We start from the raw sequence: 16,460 nt of genomic DNA, 5'->3' as shown, positions 1-16,460 counted from the left end.
CCTGAGAGTAATCCTTAGTTAAATACTAATCTTACTGCTGGAGGTGTGGCACTCAGTATACAGTAAAGTGACTTACAGATTGTCATAGACAGTTGTCTCAGACAGTTTTTTATGTGGGCACACAGAATGTAGAAAAATCTACTTAAGTAGAAAGCATAATTATTGTTGTTTAGTACTTGTTGTTTCATGCAAACAAATAGGCACACCTGCACATACTACTATATTCTAATTTCAGTGGTGGTTTCCAGCCCAAGTATAAAGTTCACGTTCTCTCTTAAACATTCTGTGTTTGTAGGATGTGTTCAGCTTTCAAGTATCTCCTAATATGACTCCTATCAAAGTAAATGAATTGGCTATCCAGAAACGCCTGACTATCCATGGAAAGGAAGACGAAGCTAGTCCCTCCGACTACGTATTGCAAGTCAGCGGGAGAGTGGAGTATGTATTTGGAGACCACCCACTAATTCAGTTCCAGGTATGGGAACTTTTCTTCCTGATGTAAGAAAAAGCATGCCTACAGAAAAACCACACAGAATCCAGTAAAACCCACAGCCCCCACCCCGAAAACCACTTGAGGCAAGGATGGCCTGTAGCCTTTTGCTGGGGAGACCGCTGGGAATGCACACCTAGAACTGTGTACTGCTAAAGGGCGCCTCAGGGATCCTAGGAGAGTGTGCCTGCCATGCAGGAGCCATACTCACCTTTCTGGCTGATGGGCTGAAGTATGACTTCGGCATCTGACTAGTAGATTTAAGTCCAGGTCTTGCACATCCCAGGTATGTGATTTACCCCTTCTGGGTTATGAGTAGTTTAGCTGTTAGTGAAGGAATAGTTTCTCTCCTAGATAGTTGTGAAGATTAACACTGATATGTAAAATTTCAGTTGTTAGGTACTTCAGTGTTCAATACGTGGTAGCTGTTTTATGTGTAGTTTGTTTTTTTTTTGCTGGTCCTAGGGCTTGAACTTAGGGCCTGGGTACCTGTCCCTGAGCCTCTTTGTGCTCAAGGCTAGTACTCTACCACTTAAGCCAGAGCGCCACTTCCAGCTTTTTCTGTGTATGTGGTACTGAGGAAATGAACCCGGGGCTTCATGCATGCTAGGCAAGCACACTACCACTAAGCCACATTCCCAGCCCCTTATGTGTTGTGTTGCTTGTTTTTGTGGTTCTAGGAATGGAACTGGGGGTCCCTGTATATACTAGGCAAGTGCAACATCAATGGGCTAGATCTTCAGCCTAGAATTTTCTTTGGGGGGGGCCTGAACTCCGAGCCTGGGCTCAAGGCTAGCACTCTACCACTTGAGCCACAGCGCCACTTCCGGCTTTTTTTTCTGCTTATGTGGTGCTGAGGATCGAACCCAGGGTCTCATGCATGCAAGGCAAGCGCTGTACCACTGAGCCACCTTCCCAGCCCCAAAGCCTAGAATTTTTTTTTTTTTTTTTTTAAGCCTAGAATTTTTTGACACAGGCTGACATCCAACTGGTGACTCTCCTGCTTCTGCCTCCTAGGTGTTGGAATTACAAGCATCTGTCACTATGCTTAGTACTATGTAGCAATTATAAATGATCTTAACTCTTGATGTGAATTATTTAAGGTACGCTTTTGCAGGGCCATTGGTATGGTGGTGTCCAGTTTTTGGTTTTTTTTTTTGGCCAGTCCTGGGGCTTCAACTCAGGGCCTGGGCACTGTCCTTGAGCTTCTTTTGCTCAAGGTTGGCACTCTACCACTTGAGCCACAGCACCACTTCTAGCTTTTTCTGTTGATGTGGTACTGAGGAATCGAACCCAGGGCTTTATGCATGCTAGGCAAGCACTCAGCCGCTAAGCCGCATTCCTAGTCCCTCAAATTTGTTTCTTTCTGTTGATTTCTGTGTTTGCCTGAAAGTCCATACATACCTCCTCCTTTCTTGCCACTGTAGTATATCCGGAACTGTGTAATGAACAGATCCCTACCCCATTTTATACTGGTGGAATGCTGCAAGATCAAGAAAATGTATGAGCAGGAAATGATTGCAATAGAGGCTGCTGTAAACCGACATTCATCTAACCTTCCTCTTCCTTTACCACCGAAGAAAACACGCGTCCTGTCTGTAAGTTTCATGTGGGAACCTTCCCTAACCCCAAAGCCATGTGATTTGCTGGGAAATTCTAAGTCTCACACATACTTCCTTCGCTCACTTAAAATAAAACTGGAAATTGAACTAGGGCATTGGTAGGCAAGTGCCATAGCGCTTGAACCATATCCTCAGCCCTTGTTACATATTTGAGACAAGGTCTTGCTGTATAGTTCAGGCTGGCCTTGAATCTGTTATCTTCTTGCTTCAGCCTTTCAAGTGCTGAGATTATAGGTGTATACTGCATCTGGCTCAAATTAGTGTTTTGATATGATTTGCCTGGAATTCTTTCAGTATTCAGTATTTTGGGCACTGCTTTTTCCCCCAGAATATATTTGTATACAGTAGATATGGTTTTTGTTTATATAAAGTTAATATTTTCCCACTGACTGAATCTTTACATATTTACGTTCTCTTTGACAATATTGCTATAGTAATATAAGTAGTCAATCTCTGCAAAGTTTTCAGTACTGCTCTTAGCAGTGGTGGAATGTTGCCTGTGTTTCATTTTACCATCAAAACCAAGTGCTAGTGACTATAACGCTTAGTTTGTTAGGATTGTTGTTGTTATTGTTTTGTCTCAGCAGTTAATCATCTCCTAGTTAATCAAACCTGGGGCTGTGCCCGCCTCAGTATGCTCAGCAATGCTACATTTACTCCCTGTGATTGCCAGTTGTGGGGCAGAGCTTGTCTTCATGCTCGTGGTACAGTGACAAACAGCTGGTGGCCGTGGTAGAGTGCTCATTATGTTCACTGAAGTATCTCGGTACTTCATTCTTTTACAGCACGTTTGGGACAATAACAACCCTTTCCAAATTGTCTTGGTAAAAGGAAACAAGCTGAACACAGAAGAAACTGTAAAAGTGAGTACTTTCACACATGGGCTTTTGCCTCTGCTGTGCTATTTGAAGAACTCCCTCGGAGACTCAGTAAAATTCATGAGGATTAAGTTTTACACATTTCCATCCATTACACGAGAAGGAACCTGACCACTTGTCCTAAGACTACTGAGTATTTTTGAAGTATTGTTTACCTACTGGAAAGATCCTCATTTTCCCAGCATGCATCATGTAGAGAAGCTTGCTTTTAGAACAGGAATTTGGCAAGTGAAATTTAAACCCCCAACCTCAGGTCATAAGTTTCTGTGCAAGCTTTCCCTCCTCTCAGCCTTGCCCCGAGCTGTGCTCAGCCTCCACTTTTAGCTTTTATTTTCCCTAAACTTGCTGAGCATGGAGGAAAATAGATGACTACATTCTAGACCACAAGTGGGTAACACGTGGGGCTTTATTGCACAACTCTATACAATTAGCTAAAGACCTGATGAGACATTTTGCCTGAGTGGCAAACATTCGTTTTTCCCTATTTTGTTGGACAGGAAATTAAGAGAATAGTTTTGTGATCTTAGAAAGTGATTCAGTTAGTTGGACATGTTTGTTGGCATGAAGTTATACTCAAGGGAACCTTGGCAAAAAATTACCAGTCACTTGATTTTTTTTCTTCCCTCTTGCTATGCTTCCCAGGCTGGCCTAGAACTCCTGGCTCAGTCTCCTGAATGCTGAGATTACAGATGTGTTCACTACACCCAGATTAGCCACTTGCTTTTTGTGCAGAGATATTAACATTTCTGTAGTAGAGGGGAAAAGTAGTTACCAGGTCTGAGAGGTGAGAAATGGAGGAAAGTAGGCCAAAAGGTACAAAGATAGTTATCTTGGATGAACAGTCCCAGAGATCTGAAAATATGATAACTTTAGTTAATAATACTGTGCACATACTGAAAATTTGCAGAGTAGATTTTAGGTACTCTTACCAGGAAAAAAGGGGGGGAAGTAGGAAAATTATATGTGATGCTAGGTATGTTAATTTACTTGAGTATAGTAATCACAATGTAGATGTATATATTAAAGCATGTAGTACACTGTAAATGTGTACAACTTAATCTTGGAGTTTGCTGTGATTAAGGTAAGGGTTTTGGTCTTCTTCTCACCTAGATATCTACCTCCCTCCCCTTTTTCCTATCACCCCAGGGCCTCCATCATATTAGGCAAGCACTCTAACTCATGAATTATACCCCTAGCTCTTTTGTTTGTATTTGTTTCTGAGATAGGGTCTTGCTAACTTTTGCCTGGGCTAGCCTTGTACTTAATTCTCCTAGTCTCTGCCTCCTGTGTGGGATTGTAGGTATGCCCGGCATAGATGTTTAGTTGTTTATTTATTGCCAGTTCTGGGTCTTGAACTCAAGGCCTGGGCACTGTCCCTGAGCTTCTTTTGCTGAAGGCTAGCACTCTATCACTTGAACCATAGTGCCACTTCTGGCCTTTTCTGTTTATATGGTACTGAGGAATTGAACTCAGGGCTTCATGCATGCTAGGCAAGCACTCTACCACTAAGCCACATTCCCAGCCCAGATGTTTATTTGTGTGTGTGTGTGTGTGTGTTCACTGTCAACTTGTCTATTTTAGTGATGATTTAAACAGCCTTTCCTTCCTCTTACTTTCTGAATGTTTTCATAAAATTTTTCTTCTTTAATGTTTAAAAGAATTTGTTCAAACCATCTAAAGACTTTTAATTAGAAATTTATTTTCCTTAGTGGACATATACATACATATATATATATGTCAAATATATATATATTATATATATGCAAAACCTTGTTTTTCTCTTAAGTCTGGAGATTTTGTTATATCTTATTAATTTTATTTTCTTAAAGTTCATAGACATCCTATATATCACCTTGTTCCAGCATAGCAAACAACTACAAATTTAGCAGCTTAAAATAACACTTTGAGCTTACTATGTGCAGCTTACAGTGTAGGTTCTTTGCTTATGCTTATGGTCTTACAAGGTTATAATGAATTGAGTGTTGGATTGTAATCCAGAAGTTAAGTCTGACTGGGCTGCATTTCTTTCTGAAAGTATCCTTTTAAAAAGTTTTCTTTGAAGCCGGGCGCTGGTGGCTCACGCCTGTAATCCTAGCTACTCAGGAGGCTGAGATCTGAGGATCGCGGTTCAAAGCCAGCCCGGGCAGGAGAGACCGTGAGACTCCTATCTCCAATAAACCACCAGAAAACCGGAAGTGGCGCTGTAGCTCAAGTGGTAGAGCGCTCGCCTTGAGCTGAAGAGCTGAGGGACAGCGCCCAGGCCCAGAGTTCAAGCCCCACGGCCGACAAAAAAAAAAAAAAAACAAAAAAAAAAAACAAAAAAACAAAAAAAAAAAAAAAGTTTTCTTTGGGGGTTGGAGGCGTGGCTCAGTTGATAGATTGCTAGCCATTGAGCAAAAGTGCTGATTGTCTCTTTAAATATGCTAATATCAGGGCTGGGAAGGTGGCTCAGTGGTTAGAGCGCTTACCTTGCATGCCTGAGGCCCTGGGTTCGATTCCTCAGCACCACATAAGCAAAAAGAAAAAAAGCCGGAAGTGGCACTGTAGCTCAAGTGGTAGAGCGCTAGCCTTGAGCTGAAGAGCTGAGGGACAGCGCCCAGGCCCAGAGTTCAGGCCCCATGACTGGACCCCCCCGCTCAAAAAAAAAAAATGCTAATATCAGTTCCTCATCATTTACATACTTTGAGTATAGTATATAAAGGTGATGTAAAGGTTTGCTTGCATTGCTATTGTGTAAATCCAGTGGTTGACAATAGTATTCAAGAATGCAAATACTTCATTTTGATCAGAATAACCTGCTGTTTTGCTTTCTCTTTTCCTGCCCCCTCCCTTATTGATCAACAATTTCCACTGAGCTTCTCTGTACCACCTAATTCATCATTGTAATATATTTCAGAATTAGTCGCCTTCCATCTTTGGCAGTGCTGGGGATTGAACCCAGTGCTTTGTGCATCCTTGGCAAGCATGTTTCCACCAATATTTACCTCTAGTCCTTTAGCTCTGTCTTTATTTGTATACTGATACACATTCTAGTCCTTTAGCTCTGTTTTCAGCTCTCCTTGGCCACTCATCTCTGGATTTAGAGGCAGTGAGGACGGACGGAGACACACACACACACACGCGTGCGCGTGCGCGCGTAAAATTTTCTGAGACATTTTATGTATACTTTGTATTATCTTACCTCGAAAGTGGACCTTAGGGGTAAAGGTCAGTGACTTCTAGGTCATCATGGATATGAATATGTCTTCAGTTAGCTATTGACTTACACATGACGAACTCATAAATTATTAAGAAATAGGAAGAATGGCCTGCTCATCCACTCATTCTTTCCCAACTATACAGAAGAGTAGAAAGGCCCCAACTAAATGCAGTCTGTGGTAATGAGCACCTGGTAGTGTTTTTTTTTTTTTTTAGCATTGTTGCTTTTTTTTTTTAGACTGTTTGAACCACTGGGACCTCTGGCGTGTCCACCCCATGAGATTTTGTAGCTGGCCTGTTACTAAGTGAAAACCAGGTCACACTCACCATAGTTTATGATGCTGTGTAGACACAGGCTTTCTAAAGGACGGTGTGTCTCTGATCTTAGGACATCATTCTTTGTTCTGTAGAACAGTCCTTTCAGTTGTGAAATATTCATGACCTTGTGCATTTTTTTTTTCTTCTCCCATTGTAGGTTCATGTAAGGGCTGGCCTTTTCCATGGTACAGAGCTCCTGTGTAAAACTGTTGTCAGCTCAGAAATATCAGGGAAAAATGATCACATCTGGAATGAGCCACTGGAGTTTGATATTAATACTTGTGACTTGCCACGAATGGCTCGATTATGTTTTGCCGTTTATGCAGTTTTGGATAAAGTAAAAACGAAGAAATCAACTAAAACTATTAATCCTGCTAAGTACCAGACCATCAGGAAAGCTGGAAAAGTGGTAATGATATTCTAACTTGTGAAAACAGTTTATATAGTGAAATAGTTTTCAAAGCTGTTTGAAATAATTGAGAAGTATAATAAAAGTATATCACATAGTTTTGATCCCTGAGAATTGACTTAAGATGACATTCAGTCTCCATGATTATGTCATGTTCTTTTGGCAATGTTACTTTCAGGCAGGTCACATATTTTAACAAGGAAAAAAAAAGATGCTTTAAAAGTAACCAGTCTAGAACTGGATATTGGTGGCTCATGCCTGTAAACCTAGCTACTCAGGAGGCTGAGATCTGAGGATTGCAGTTCAAAGCCAGCCTGGGTAGGAAAGTCTGTGAGACTCTTATCTTCAATAAACCACCAGAAAACCAGAAGTGGTGCTGTGGCTCAAGTGGTAGAGCGCTTGCCTTGAGCTGAAGAGCTGAGGGACAGCACCCAGGCCCAGAGTTCAAGCCCCACAACTGACAAAAATAAATAAAACACCAACCAACCAACAAACAAAATAACTCGTCTAACTGGGTGCTCATGCCTGTAATCCTAGCTACTCGGGAGGCTGAGCTCTGAGAATCAGAGTTCAAGTCCCAGCACTGACCAAAAAAAAAAACAACCACCCAAACGTATTTGGAAGTAGAACTGTGTCTGAAAGTGGTAGAGTGCTAGCTTTGAGCAAAAAAGCCCAGGCCCCAGGTTCAAGCTCCACAACTGACAAAAACAAAACCAAGACAAAACTGGTCCACAGTCTGGATGCAGACATGGTTATGTGTGTTTTAGAGTCTGGGGTCTGGGATGCAGGCATGCGGTGAAACCTACCATACTATGAGGTGAAGGATGAATACTAATGTTGTGTATGGCAAATAAGACTTATTAACTGCCTGTCATCTCTGTCCATGTTTTGCTATGGTCCCTTTAGTTAGGTCCTTTTAGATTTGTTGCTTTCTTTTTTTTTTTTTTTTTTGGGTCAGTCGTGGGGCTTGAACTCTGGGCTTAGGCACTATCCCTCAGCTCTTCAGCTCAAGGTGAGCGCTCTACCGCTTGAGCCACAGCGCCACTTCAGTTTTGTTGCTTTCAATTCGAATTGGATTTTGAAATTTTGGATAAAGGCTGATGTCTACCTGCCTACTAACAGGGTCTCTATGTAGCCCAAACTCGCCTTGACCTTCAGACTCCCAAGTACTGTGCTACTGCATTGGGCTTAGAATCAGCAATGTTTGTTTCTTTGCCACTTCTGGGGACCTAGATCTATAAGTGCCCAAAAGAAAAAAATTGATACAGGCTAAAAGCTCTGTATCATACTTTTTCTTTTCTTTTCTTTTTTTTTTTTTTTTTGCCATTTCTGGGGCTTGAACTCTGGGCCTGGGCACTGTCTGAGTTTCCTTTTGCTCAAGGCTAGCACTTTACCACTTGAGCCATACACAGCACCACTTCTGGCTTTTTTTGTGTATGTGGTACTAAGGACCCAAACCCAGGGCTTCATGTATGCTAGGCAAACACTCTACCACTAAGCCCCATTCCCAACCCTCATACTTTTTCTTGAGTCATTAGAGATTCCTAATCATTGTCAAAGACTGTACAGCAAGCAGAGCAGATTTCTATTGTGGTATGTTAATTAGCATTTAGGTTTTCCTTAGCTGGTATAAATATGTCTGTCATTTTTCCATGTGCATCTTCCTTTCATTTTGGGTGATATTTTTTGTGGTGGTAGGGGAATCATGTTCATTTCTAAAGGAACTTTAGAAATTCCTAGAAATACCATTGAAACAGAGGGCCTGAGTTGGTTCGTGCCTTGAAGTTTATTCTTAGTGCATTTATACAGTGATGTCTTTTTCAACAGCATTACCCTGTAGCATGGGTAAACACGATGATTTTTGACTTTAAAGGACAGTTGCGGTCTGGGGACGTAATTTTGCACAGCTGGTCTTCATTTCCCGGTAAGATTTCTATCCTAATTCCTCGTGTTGCCCTGTGTTTCTTTATGACTCACCATTCTAGCATTTTACTAAGTAAGTCATCATTTTATGTCTTTATGACGTATCCCCAACCAGACTTATACAGTCCACTTCAATACATTCATAAAATGATTTGTTTCTGACTGTACTTTTTTACTTTTTACTTCACTGAATGAGTTCCCGCTTTAATCACAAAAATTCTCATAAGGAATAGTATCTTCCTCTTGTCTTCTTCCTCTTCTTCTTTTTTTTTTTTTTTGGCCAGTCCTGGGGCTTGAACTCTGGGCCTGAGCTCCTTTTTCCAAAGCAAGCAAGCACTCTACCTCTACCATTCGGGCCACTGTGCCACTTCCATCTCTCTCTCTCCTCTCTCTCTTTTTTTTTTTTGCTGGTCCTGTGCTTGAACTAAAGGCCTGGGCACTGTCCCTAAGCCTCTTTCTGCTCAAGGCTAGTGTTCTACTACTTGTGCCACCACAGAGCCACTTCCAGCTTTTTTTGAGTAGTTTATTAGAGATAAGAGTCTTAATTGGGACTTTCTCCCCCAGGCTGGCTTTGAACCATGATCCTCAGATCTCAGCCTCCTGAGTAGCTAGGATTATAGGTGTGAACCACTATGGCCCAGCTACTTTTTCTTTTTTTTGGGCCATCCTGGGGCTTGAACTCAGGGCTTGGATACTGTCCCTGAGCTTCTTTTATGGTTTCTTTTTTCTTTTTTCTTTTTCTTTATTTATTTATTTTTGGTCGTGGGGCCTGAACTGTGGGCCTGGGTGCTGTCCCCCAGCTCTTCAGCTGTAGACTAGCACTCTACCACTTGAGCCTCAGCCACACTTCCGGCTTTTTCTGCTTATGTGGTGCTGAGGAATCGAACCAAGGGCCTCATGTATGCAAGGCAAGCACTCTACCACTGAGCCACCTTTCCAGACCCTCTGAGCTTGTTTTGTTCAAGGCTAGTGCTCTACCACGTGAGCCACAGTGCCCCCTCCAGCTTTTTCTGTATACGTGTACTGAGGAATCGAACCCAGGGCTTCATGCATGTTAAGGAAGCACGCTCTACCACTAAGCCACATTCCCAGCCTAAGACGTAAGTTTATATATGGGAAATTTTAGATTGCTTTTTCATCTTGAATTTAGTTACCTATAAAATTAGAAAGTTGTATTCTCTGAACTCCAGAGTTTTCTGACTTCATTGCAGTTCTAAAATTCCATGTGCAAATCTGTGAATGTGCATTACCCAGGTGGCCAAGAGATGTTGTAGACCAAGAGATGGAGAAGACAAACCACAACGAAGGAGCAAAAGTAGCGGTCCATTTTTGTGAGCCTCCTCATGGTAGATGCATTACAGACTCACACTGAAATTTATTTTCAGGCATTAACAAGTAACTAGAAACTTACTGATAGAAGTGATTACCAAACTCTCTGCAGTGACACACTTTCTAGGCCATTTTCACGGGATGCACTCCATAGCAGGATTCTTTTTTAAGGTTAGTTTTAAAAGCGCTTTCCTAATAATCAAAAATTATTTGCATGTTTCAGATGAACTTGAAGAAATGTTGAATCCAATGGGAACTGTTCAGACAAATCCATACACTGAAAATGCAACTGCCTTGCATATAAAGTTTCCAGAGAATAAAAAACAGCCATACTATTACCCTCCTTTTGATAAGGTAAGCTATTTATTTAAAGGCTCATAAATATGGGGAATAATTACATGAGTATTCTATTCCCTGGCAATGTGTATTTAGAGTTCAAGCTCAGTGTGTCAGTTTTTCTGTCAGAACTTTCCATGTGTTGGCAGTGTGATTCAGTGGAAAGGCCACAGAAGGGGGTGCTCTCAAACTCTCTTAGGCTTGGTTTATTACTGACTATGTAAGATGTGGAATCTCTGGACTTCAGGGTCGGTCTCTCTCTTTTTTTTTGTATCAGACTTGGGGCTTGAACTCTGTGCCTGGGCATTGTCCCTGAGCTTTTGTGCTCACGGTGAGCACTCTGCTACTTGAGCTACAGTCCCACTTCCATCTTTTTTGGTAGGTTAGTGAAGATAAGAGTCTCAGAAGCTGGTCACTGGTGGCTCACGCCTGTAATCCTAGCGACTCAGGAGGCTGAGATCTGAGGATCACGGTTCAAAGCTTGCCCAGGCAGGAAAGTCTGTGAGACTTACTTAAGCACCAGAAAACCAGAAGTGGCGCTGTAGCTTAAGTGGCAGAGTGCTCGCCTTGAGCAGAAGAGCTGAGGGACAGCACCTAGGCCTGGAGTTCAAGCCCCATGAATGACAAAAAATAAAAGTCTTACAGACTTTCTTGCCCATGCTTTGAACCGCGATCCTCAGATCTCAGCGTCCTGTAGTTAGGATTACAGGCGTGAGCCACTGGCACTGGCTCTTTTATTTTATAAGGTTACCTTTAAAGATTGTTATTGTACTATATGATAATTTAAATTAATTCACACATAAGATTACTTATATTTTAATGTTTAGCACTATACCAGACCTGTGTAGAAGAGAGGGGTGTGTGTGTGTGTGTGTGTGTGTGTGTGTGTGTGTGTTGTACGTATTTTGCTGGGGATCCAACTCAAGGCCTCAAGCATACTAAGCAGAGGTTCTACATCCTCAGTGAGCTAGTGACTCACTCCTGTAATCCTAGCTGTCCAGTAGGCTGCAGTCCATCAGATAGATGGTTGTTCAAAGCCACTCGGGGCATAAAAAGTCTACTTTAGGGCTGGGAAGGTGGCTCAGTGGTAGAGCGCTTGCCTTTCATTCTTGAGGCCCTGGGTTCGATTCCTCTGCACCACATAAGCAGAAAATAAAAAGCTGGAAGTGGTGCTGTGGCTCAAGTGGTAGAGTGCTGCCTTGAGCTGAAGAGCTGAGGGACAGTGTCCAAGCCCAGAGTTCAGGCCCCACGACCGACCAAAAAAGAAAGAAAAAAGATGTGGGTCAAGTTGTAGAGTGCCAACCTTGAACAAGCATGCCAAGCAAGCATGAGACCCTGAGTTTAAGCCCCAGTACCAGAACAACAACAACAACATAGATAGATAGATAGATAGATAGATAGATAGATAGATAGATAGATAGATAGATAGATAGATAGATAAATGCAACTCAATATTTCTTCCTTCATTTTTTACTTCAACTGGGTTGTATCCACTCATGAAGTAACTTTCTCATTTCAAATTCTTTAAAATATTGTTATTCTGGTTGTGGTGTTACATACCCATAATCCCAGCACTCAGGATTCTGAGGAGGAGGGATGGTGACTTTCAGGTCAGCTCTGTAATGAGATTTTGTCTGAAAACCAAACCAGAATAGAGTTTTGATATAAGAAAGGACATGCATGAGGTCTGGGGTTCCATCCCCACCATCACTAAAATGAAGTTTTTTCTGACTAGTAATTTATAATCAAATTAAACTTCTGTGCAGTAAAGCCTTAGCTCTGTATCTTAGTTTACACTGGGCAGAAAACAACCACATTCTGTTCCTCATCTGCTACCTTTCTGTGGTGGCTGACTTGTCCTAGATACAAATTCCCCATCACCCAGGGTGACTGGTGCCACTCTCTCAGCCTCGTGTGACTGGCCAGCAGGTGTTTTTTTTTTTTTTTGGGGGGTCCGGTCGTGGGGCCTGAACTCTGGGCCTGGACGCTGTCCCTCAGCTCTTCAGCTCAAGGCTAGCGCTCTACCACTGGAGCCACAGCGCACTTCCAGCTTTTTTCTTTTTGCTTATGTGATGCTGAGGAATCGAACCCAGGGCCTCAGGCATGCAAGGCAAGCGCTCTACCACTGAGCCACCTTCCCAGCCCGAGGCCAGCAGGTTTTTAATGACGGGCTGAGCTGGAGCTTGCAGTTTACAAAGATAACATCCTATACAAGTATTTTCTGCATTCCTATTTTCAAGAGAGGTTTTTTTAAAATGTCATCTACAATGCCAGGCGCAGCATTCCTATTTACTCAGGAGGCTGAGATCTGAGGATCCCGGTTCAAAGCCAGCCCAGGCAGGAATGTCTGTGAGACTCTTATCTCCAATTAACCATCAGAAAACCGGAAGTGGTGCTGTGGCTCAAGTGGAAAAGCGTTTGCCTTGAGCTAAAGAGCGGAGAGACAGTGCCCAGGCCCAGAGTTCAAGTCCCACGACCGACCAAAAGTAAATAAATAAGTAAAAATAAATTTCATCTACAACTGTCCATTCAGCCTTCCTTTACCTTTTTATTTTTCCACTTACTAGTTTCATTTATTGTTTATGTGGTACCAAGGAATCGAACTCAGGGTAGAGGGGTTGCTAGGCAAGCCATATTCCCTGCTCCCTTTGCCTTTTTAATACCGTGGGATGTCTGCCTTGAAGATCAATTAGGAATAGAGATTTTAATTAATATTTAAGTGTGTTTATATTTAATTGGTTTCCTTTTTATTTTTTTTCTGGTCTTGTAGCATAAACTCATGGCCTGAGCACTGTCCCTGAGCCTCAGTGCTTAAGGCTAGCACCCTACCACTTGAGCCACAGTGCCACTTCTGGCTTTTTCTGAGTAGTTTGTTGGAGTTAAGTCTTACGGATTTTCCTGCCTGGGCTGACTTAGAACTGTGATCCTTAGACTTGAGCCTCCTGAGTAGCTAGGATTACAAGTGTGAGCCTCTGGCGCCCAGCTTAATCAGTTTCCTTTAATCACCCATATTATATATGGTTATAAAATAAATAACCCAGATGTAAGAGGTCAGAGTTCCCACAGGTCCTGTTCTTTTCATTTAGGTTAATGCTTGCCCGTTGTAATCACTCGCATTTGCTTTTCAAGTCAGATGTGGTTTATGGTTATTGCTTGGCTTTAATAACTGCAATCATCATTTTATCATCATAACAAGCCTATGGTTGTTTATACTCTGTCTATACTTGAGAAAATAGGGCACAGTAGTTATGGAGGATTGCCTAACTCAACCACGTGATAAGGATCTTTCCATACAGTACTCAGAGGGTACCCAGAGTTTTTCCTGCTGGACCAGCGAGTACCCTATTTTCAAGAAGGAGCTTCCTATGTCAACTTAATGGATTTGCAAAATACGTTTAGGCTTTCCCTTGTTGCTAAGCCACCCTTATAATAGGCAGTGCTGAGGATCCAACCCAGGGCTTGGGGTAGGAAGTGCTTAGCCCAAGCCATAACCTCAGCCCCACCCTCCACTTCAAAGATCTAAGATTGAGAAAAAGCATAATGGACAAAGCTTATTCTATGCTTAGTAAAATTTCATGAAAAAAGAAAGAAAGAAAGAAAAGTAATTTTATCTGCACAGAAGCTAAGTTCTCTCTGGGAGTGGCAGTCTCATTGTTTTCCTGTTATCAGGAGTTAGCAGCACTCTTTTTCTTATTTGTGTGTGGGGTGTGTGTGTTTGTGTGCTAGTACTGGGGTTTCAACTCAAGGCCTGGTGCTCTCCCTCAGTTTTGTTTTGTTTTGTTTTTCCCTTCAGGCTGGGGCTCCATCACTTGAGCCGTACACCTTCAGCCTAGTTGTTTTTGCTGGTTGATTGGAGACAAGGGTCTCTGACCTTGATGGTCAGATTTCAGCTTTCTTTGAGTAGCTAGGATTACAGGTGTCAGCCACTGGTACCTGGAAAGTACCATTTTTCTTTTCAAATTCATGTTTCTGTTATAAAGCAAAGAAATCCCAGGCCATATATAGTTTCTTGTAGTCAAAGTAGAGTTCTTTATATATTTCTTTATTTTTTATTTTATTTTATTTACTTATTTTTTTGGTCCGGGCGTGGGGCCTGAACTCTGGGCCTGGGCGCTGTCCCTCGATCTTCAGCTCAAGGCTAGCGCTCTACCACTTGAGCCACAGCGCCACTTTCTGGCTTTTTTCTTTTTGCTTATGTGGTGCTGAAGAATCGAACCCAGGGCCTCATGCATGCAAGGCAAGTGCTCTACCACTGAGCTACCTTCCCAGCCTAGTTCTTTATATTTATGATGCTGCAAGTATGAGAAGTAAAATTTAACTTCAACTTCTTTTTAAACAGATCATTGAGAAGGCAGCAGAGATTGCGAGCAGTGACAGTGCCAACGTATCAGTGAGTATCAGGGTTGTCACTGGCCCTTTCTTATGCTGGCGTTGTGTGCATTGTTAGGGACCATCATCTCATTTATAGTAATAAATGTGGATCACCCACTACAACTGTGCTTACCCAGGCTCATGGGCTGCCTTGCATATGAGTCTCCCATGCGTTCATTACCATAAATCTGCCTGATTACAGATGTACACCTGTTGGTCTATCAGGTAATTACTGAGACAGGTGGATAAAGAATATAGGTAGGAGGTTGCGTTTGTAGATGAATGTCTTATTCTAGTAATCCTTTATTACATTTTAATATTACTCGAATCTGAGGCATGGATGTGTTTTCCAGCGTATATGTATATATACACATATACATGTCTGTGAATAAGAGTGTCTTTTAGGTCTAGCTTCCACGTATGAATGAAAACACAGAATGTTTTGTTTGTTTGATTGTCTTATCCTCTCAATATGCTATCTTTTAATTGCATGTTCTACAAATGTCATGCTTTTATTTCTCTTTATGGTTGTATAATAATCTAGAATGTATATATGCTCCATTGATTCCATCATTTGGCTATTGTGAACAGTGCTATAAAACCATAGATATGCAAGATCTTTCTAGAATGTTGATTTTTCTGTCTTTGAAATATATGCCCAGCCGGGTGCTGGTGGCTCACGCCTGTAATCCTAGCTACTCAGGAGGCTGAGATCTGAGGATCGCGGTTCAAAGCCAGCCCGGGCAGGAAAGACCGTGAGACTCCTATCTCCAATAAACCACCAGAAAACCGGAAGTGGCGCTGTAGCTCAAGTGGTAGAGCGCTCGCCTTGAGCTGGAGAGCTGAGGGACAGCGCCCAGGCCCAGAGTTCAAGCCCCACAACCGACAAAAAAAAAAAAAAAAAAAGAAATATATGCCCAATAGTAGTATGGTGGAATCATAAGGAGGATAATTTTTTTTACTTATATTGAGTGTACATATTATAGAAGTGTATCTACCTGTATGTGTCTTTTTAGAACCTCTGTTCTGATTACCATGGTAGTTGCACAAGTGCACCTTTCAACAGTATATGACAATTCCTTTTTCCCTTCATTCTTGCCAGCATTTATTATTTCTTTTTTTTTTTTTTTTTTAATGGTCAGTATTTCTTTTTTTCCTCTAGTCCTGGGGCATGAACTCAGGGCCTGTGCTCTGTCTCTGAGCTTCTTTTACTCAAAGCTAGCATCTAGGGGCTGGGAAGGTGGCTCAGTGGTAGAGCACTTGCCTTGTATGCATGAGGCCCTGGGTTCGATTCCTCAGCACCACATAAGCAAAAAGAAAAAAGCGGGGAGTGGCACTGTGGCTCAAGTGGTAGAGTGTTAGCCTTGAGCTGAAGAGCTGAGGGACAGTGCCCAGGCCCAGAGTTCAAACTCCAGGACTAACAACAACAAAAAAAGTTGAGATGCTTTGCTAACTTTTTGTGTAGGTGTCCTTCAACCAGTTTCACAGTCTGAGTAGATGGGATTGCAGGCATGAACCACCCACTATTCCAGACCTTTTGTGTACTTATATTACATGGATATACATATGTATATGTGTATAATAAG

General features: G+C 42.1%; 1 protein-coding gene across 2 annotated transcripts in view; it reads left to right on the top strand.

Moving 5' to 3' along the window:
- The window catches only part of Pik3cb (phosphatidylinositol-4,5-bisphosphate 3-kinase catalytic subunit beta), a 73,885-nt gene that overhangs the window by 35,433 nt on the left and 21,992 nt on the right, over nucleotides 1-16,460 (top strand). Inside the window, exons 6-12 of one of the 2 annotated variants that reach the window (XM_070005490.1) lie at nucleotides 296-475; nucleotides 1,918-2,088; nucleotides 2,898-2,975; nucleotides 6,664-6,915; nucleotides 8,743-8,839; nucleotides 10,391-10,521; nucleotides 14,843-14,893. In XM_070005490.1, the coding sequence (XP_069861591.1) occupies nucleotides 296-475; nucleotides 1,918-2,088; nucleotides 2,898-2,975; nucleotides 6,664-6,915; nucleotides 8,743-8,839; nucleotides 10,391-10,521; nucleotides 14,843-14,893 (960 nt within the window). The remainder of the gene's footprint in view (nucleotides 1-295; nucleotides 476-1,917; nucleotides 2,089-2,897; nucleotides 2,976-6,663; nucleotides 6,916-8,742; nucleotides 8,840-10,390; nucleotides 10,522-14,842; nucleotides 14,894-16,460) is intronic. The other variant, XM_070005491.1, reaches the window with a different exon arrangement.

Source organism: Dipodomys merriami, unplaced genomic scaffold (assembly GCF_024711535.1).
Source record: "Dipodomys merriami isolate MVZ:Mamm:240054 unplaced genomic scaffold, mDipMer1.0.p SCAF_68, whole genome shotgun sequence".
NCBI classification, from domain to species: Eukaryota; Metazoa; Chordata; class Mammalia; order Rodentia; family Heteromyidae; genus Dipodomys; species Dipodomys merriami.
This window is presented reverse-complemented; position numbering and strand designations above follow the sequence as displayed.